The sequence below is a fragment of the Oryctolagus cuniculus genome, chromosome 13, assembly GCF_964237555.1.
Source record: "Oryctolagus cuniculus chromosome 13, mOryCun1.1, whole genome shotgun sequence".
In the NCBI taxonomy this organism is placed as follows: domain Eukaryota; kingdom Metazoa; phylum Chordata; class Mammalia; order Lagomorpha; family Leporidae; genus Oryctolagus; species Oryctolagus cuniculus.
The window spans coordinates 62023815-62029829 of record NC_091444.1 but is presented as its reverse complement, the minus strand read 5'-3'; the positions used below and the strand labels follow the sequence as shown (position 1 = coordinate 62029829).

Sequence of the window (6015 nt, the reverse complement as noted above, 5' to 3'; positions counted from 1 at the left end):
ATATATTTTCTGACTTTTTTATGCCATAAAATACACTGAGCAGTAGCAAGACAGGCCACATGAATGAAAACTCCTAAAATATTTGCTATTTGGATTTTTACAGAAAAAAATTGCCAACCTTTGATCTAGAAGCAACTAATAATTTTCTGTGCAAAGGATGTTGTGCCACTAAATTTTCTGTGCAAAGGGCTTGCCAGATTATTTTTGATTATTTAATGATTTAAACTATTTTAAATTTATTTTTGAGTAAATTACCTTTTCTAGTAAATTTATTTTTCTAATTGCTGCTACAATGAACATACTTGATTTGTATTATCTGCCACTAGTGAATTTACTAATTCACTTATGAATTATATCATTTATCTGCTGATTTGGGGGGAACATATGATTGTGTCATAAACAAATACCAATTTTCTGGGAAATTAGCACTGTGGTATGGTGGGTAAAGTTAGCACCTGTGGTGCCAGCATCCCATCTGGGTGCTGGTTTAAGTCCCTGCTACTCCACTTCTGATGCAGCTCCCTGCTAATGCACCTAGGAAAGCAGTGGAAGATGGCCCAGATGCTTGGGCCCCTGCACCCACATGAGAGACCCAGAAGAAACTCCTGACTCCTGGCTTTAGTCTGGCCCAACTCTGTCCATTGTGGCTATTTAGGGAGTGAACCAGGGGATGGAATATTCATCTCTCCCCCTTCCTTTGTAACACTACCTCTCAAATAAATAAATCTTTTATTTAAAAAAAATACTATTATTGCCCATCAAATCTTTATGCATTTTACCTTTTAACTAGTGCCTTAGCTAAGACCAACACTGCATCTTTTAAAGATTTATTTATTTGAAAGTCAGAGTTACACAGAGAGAGAAGGAGATGCAGAGAGAGGTCCTCCATCCGCTGGTTCACTCCCCAATTGGCTGCAATGGCCTGAGCTGTGCTGATCCAAAGTCAGGAGCCAGGATTTTCCTCTGTCTGAGTCTTCCCACGCGGGTGCAGGGGCCCAAGGACTTGGACCATCTACCACTGCTTTCCCAGGCTATAGTAGAGAGCTGGATCAGAAGTGGAGCTGCCAGGACTTGAACCAGCGCCCAAATGGGATGGCACCACTGCAAGTGCCGGCCCCAACAGTGCATGTTAAATAGAAATACTAATAGCCAGGATCTGATCTATTTCCTAATCTTAGGTAGAAAGCTTTATTTTTTTTTTTTTTTTATTTTTGACAGGCAGAGTGGACAGTGAGAGAGAGAGACAGAGAGAGAAAGGTCTTCCTTTGCCGTTGGTTCACCCTCCAATGGCCGCCGCTGCAGCCGGCGCACCGCGCTGATCCGATGGCAGGAGCCAGGATCCAGGTGCTTTTCCTGGTCTCCCATGGGGTGCAGGGCCCAAGCACCTGGGCCATCCTCCACTGCACTCCCTGGCCATAGCAGAGAGCTGGCCTGGAAGAGGGGCAACCGGGACAGAATCCGGCGCCCCAACCAGGACTAGAACCCGGTGTGCCGGCGCCGCAAGGTGGAGGATTAGCCTATTGAGCCACGGCGCTGGCTCAGAAAGCTTTATTTTTAAATATAAAATTTTTGTGGTAATACTTTCATATATTTAAGGAATATATATTGTTGGAAATATGTTCTAAGTAGTTTTTAAAGGTTTTATTTTATTTATTTGAAAGGCAGAGTGACAAAGAAAGGAGATCCATCCACTGGCTCACTCCGCACATGGCCACAATGGCCAGGCCAAAGCCAGGAGTCTAGAACTCTGTCTGGGTCTCCCATATGGCAGCAGCCCAAGTACTTGAGCCATCATCCACTGCTTTCCCAGGCACATTAGCAGGTAGCTGGATCAAAAATGGGGCAGCCAGGGCACAAACCCATGCTTAATATGGGAACCTTGCATTGCAAGTGGTAGCTTAACCAGCTACACAATACCAGCTTTTCTGTGATTCCAGGTTACATATTTTATAACCCAATATTTTATGTAATATTTGATAAGCATTTTTGCTGAACATTATGTCATTATTGTTCTGTAATCGACAGTATTCCATCATAGGCACAGACCTTAATACATTTAGCCATATCCTATTGGAGTTTTCTATTCCCTCCAAGTCAATGACAAATTCTTCTCTTCCCTTTTCTCATTTCCCCACGATGACTTCTATTTATAGTGTTTAGTGTGTTGGGGTTCTTCTACATACTCTCTGGACTACAAAGCTAAGTCAATACTGTATGCATTTATAGTTTGGTTAGAAGACACTGACACACCCAGAAGAGCATGGGCAAAGGGCAGGGAAGGGTGGATTGGCACAGAGGAACAGGAAGAAGCCAGGAGATGTGTGTGTGAGCCTAGAGGCAGGCAGAGAAAATTCTCCCTAGGACTGAAAATGATGGTAAGTATTTGGAATTTTATTGAGAGCATTTGAGACACAAGAAAATGCTGCAATGCAATTTACATGTTTAGAAATGTCTCTGGTTTATTCCTTTTTTTGTTTTCTACAAGGGCTTACCTCATGGCCCCTTGATTGAGCTGTCAGCTAACACTAATGTGTTTGGCCACCCCGTCCCCTCCCCTCAAAGTTAGCTCCCTAAGGACTGGCACCTGGCATAGCCACTTAAGCTGCCAACTGCAGTGCCAGCATCCCATAGGATTGCCAGCTCAAGTCCCAGCTGCTCCACTTCCAATTCAGCTCCCTGCTAGTGTGCCTGGGAAGTCGGCAGAGGATAACCCTAGTGCTTGGGGCCCCCGTACCTACATGGAAGACCTTTTTGAAGTTCCTGGTTCCTGGCTTTGACCTGGTGGTTGGGGCCATTTGGGGAGTGAACCAGTGGATGGAAGATTTCTCTCCTTTCTCTCTGTCCTTCTCTCTGTAAATCTGACTTTCAAATATTTTTTAAAAAAACGTTAACTCCAAGTAATAAAACAGCTTTTCACATTAAGTCATGAAGGAATGTATAGAAATTTATTGAATTTTTCTCAAGGATAAAGGAGGGATTTACAACACTTACAACTTAAAGTCTTAAACATTCTTACCCCACCCCACCAGGCCAGCTCCTCAAGAGTCCCACTGCCTCTGAGCTTCTTATCAACTGCCTCCCATTATCCCTTTATGTAGGAATAATCCTGTTTTCTTGTAATCCATTTTCTGTGATTCTGAATGTTAATCTAGGTGATGGTACAAAGAAGCCAAAGATGCATTAGAGATAACAGAAATGGCTTTGGCTTGCTCTGGGCAAGATTTTCTTCCTGGTCTCCCACATGACTATCAGAGGCCATGCATTTTGGTCTATCTTCTGCTGCTTTCCCAGGCACAGCAGCATGGAGCTGGGTGGGGAACCAAGCAGCCGGGACTCACAAAAGCACTTCTATATGTGATACTTAGCCTGCTGTGCCACAACACCAGCCCCTAATATTCGACCTTGTTCTTAAATTAATACCTGGTGTGCTCAGTGAGCTTTTGAATTAGAAACACATTGTATTCCTTAGCTTTACAATTGAATATTTTCACAATATTTTAGGAAAAAGGCTTAACTTTTACGATATCTTAAGGAGGCCCAAGCAAGGCTACATTTCAAATTGACAAGCATGAATTTGAGCGCCCGTGTCCACTGCTCCCTGGTGTTCAGATGGCTCCTGAGGGCACAGCATTCCCCACTGCCTGTGGAGTCCTCCAGCAGGCCTTCCTCTACTCGGATCCTGTAGGGCAGCCGAAGGCCCTGCTTCCCTTTCTCGGCCTTTTCCTTGAACTGCTGCAAGCAGTCCAGGAAGGCAATCATGGCGCGGTCAAACTTGTTGCTCAGGAAAACATTCTGGCTCCCATCAGAGAACAAGGGTAGCAGAGCCGAGTTACCTGTCAAAGGCTTCAGATAGGAGTGGTCTGCACAAGGGATGAGCTGGTACCTCTGGAACTCCAGGCCAATTGTGTTGGACAGGGCGAGCAGCAGCAAGGCCACGTGTCCCCAGGCAGCATTGATCTCGTTCCAGTCCACAGGGCCGATGGGGAGGCAGCCCAAGCGGAGGTTGTTGATGATGCCCACGGAGCCCTCCTCCCGGATTTCAAACGTGACTTGGAAGATGCTGGTTTTATTCAGCCAGTGCAGCTGCGCCTGGGCGTACCACAGCTGATTCTCTATGCTCCCCAGCTGGTCACACAGCTCCAGCTGCTGCCACTTCAGCGCACTGTACTCCCTGTGGGACTGCCTCTCCCGCTGCTCCAGCTCCTGTGTCTCTGCCTCGGCCTCCTGGAGAGCCGCTGCTACCCTTGCACAGCCCTTGTCCACGTCCTCCAGCTCTCGGGCCAGCCGGGCCTCCTCCAGTTCCAGGGCCCGCAGCTCCGCCTGCAGCGACTCGGTCTCAGGCTCCACTTGCAATTCCCCAGACTCCAGGCAGCGTTTGTAGTTCTGAGTGTCAAGTTCGACGAGGGTGAGCTGGGAGTCCAGCTGCTCCAGGAGGTTGTCGGTACACTCCTCACACAGTGGATGCTCCACATCTTTCTGCCCGGAGAGGATGTCAAAAATCTGCACGGTGGCCTCTTGGAGGCTACTCAAGGTTCCCACGGAGCAAACGTCCCCAAGCAGGGTGAAGCCGCCGCTGTCCTCCGATGTGTTGCTGTCTTCGGGAAGGGCTCCTCCGGAGGCACCCACCTGTAGTTTTTCACTCCCTCTCATCTTTTCGGAGGAGGTGCCGGTTTCCTGGCTCTCTCCTTGCTCCCCCTGTGTTGAGGCCAGCATCTCCAGGGGCTCGCTCAGTTTCAGCGGCTGGCTGCAACGCTGGCAGATGAAGATAGGAGACATGGCAGAGGTCTTGACTTTAACCTTGGGTCTAGGTTTCTTCTGGCTCCCAGTTGAACATCTCCACTTGTCACTCTCCTTATAAACCCACAAGTCTTCCCTCCTAGTTTATCTGCTGATCTCTTCTTGCCAGAGGGACCAGTGATCCTTTCTAGAAGGAAAATCTGATCATCCCGCCCTCCTCCTTTAACATTTGCTAGGCACACCTTAAGGACAGTCTTTCTAAAACTAAAATCTGATCATGGCACGCCCCTCCTTAAAATATTTAGTGCCATTATCTTACCTTAAAATAAAGCCCATCACCTCTACTTGATACCACAGCCCCTGCCTACCTCTCCAGCTTCTTTCTCCATTTTCTGCTGTCCTCACCCCGGGGCTCCTAAGTTCCTGCTTACTAACTGCATTTCAGTTCTTCCAAAATATACTAGTCCCTCTAGATGGAAAACTCTTCCCCTACCCTCTTTACCTGGCTAATTCCTATTCATCATTTCAGGCTGGCTTAGAGGTCATTTCCTCCAGGACGCCTTTCTTGACTTCCGGATTTTTCATCTCTGCTCTCCTGACACACCTAACATCCTTTACCACACAGCAATGTAATGGGCACATGCAGAAAAGATAAGTTAATGAGTCAGGATAAGATAATTTAGAGGTTTGTATTTACCGTCAGCTCAGAGACTAAATATTCCACTTTATAATTAACAAGATTAATATACCAATCACAAAAAAAAAAAAAAAAAAAAAAACTTTGCTGGGGCTGGAGCTGAGTAAAGCCACCACCTGTGATGCCAGCAACTCACATGGGCATCAGTTTGAGTCCTGGCTGCTCCACTTCCAATCCAGCTCCTTGCTAGTTTTCCTGGGAAAGCAGTGGAAGATGGCTCAAGTGCTTGGGCCCCTGCACCCCTGTGGGAGAACTGGAAGAAGCTCCTGGCTCCTGGCTTCAGACCGGACCTGCTCCAGCCATCGTGGTCATTTGGGAGAGTGAACTAGTGGATGGAAGATCTCTCTCTTACTTTCGAAATAAATAAATAAAATCTTATTAAATTTCAAATGAGTTTGGAACTCAATTGAAAACAGCAAAACAGAATGTTACAGAATTAAAAGATAAGTTTATATAAATTGTCTCTGATGCCACACAGATAAAAAGATCGAAAATGTGATAGCAAGGTTAAGAGATGTAAATGATAGAATAAGATGATATAACACACGTTTAATCAAAGTCCTAATGGGAAAGAAGAGAAT

At 46.2% G+C, this 6015-nt stretch overlaps 1 protein-coding gene across 1 annotated transcript; it reads right to left on the bottom strand.

Moving 5' to 3' along the window:
* Window positions 1–3510: 3510 nt before the first annotated feature.
* BECN2 (beclin 2) lies at window positions 3511–4776 on the bottom strand. Its single transcript, XM_002717651.3, has one exon. The coding sequence runs from the start codon at window positions 4774–4776 to the stop codon at window positions 3511–3513; it is 1266 nt and encodes a 421-aa protein (XP_002717697.2).
* Between the last annotated feature and the right edge of the window lie 1239 nt (window positions 4777–6015).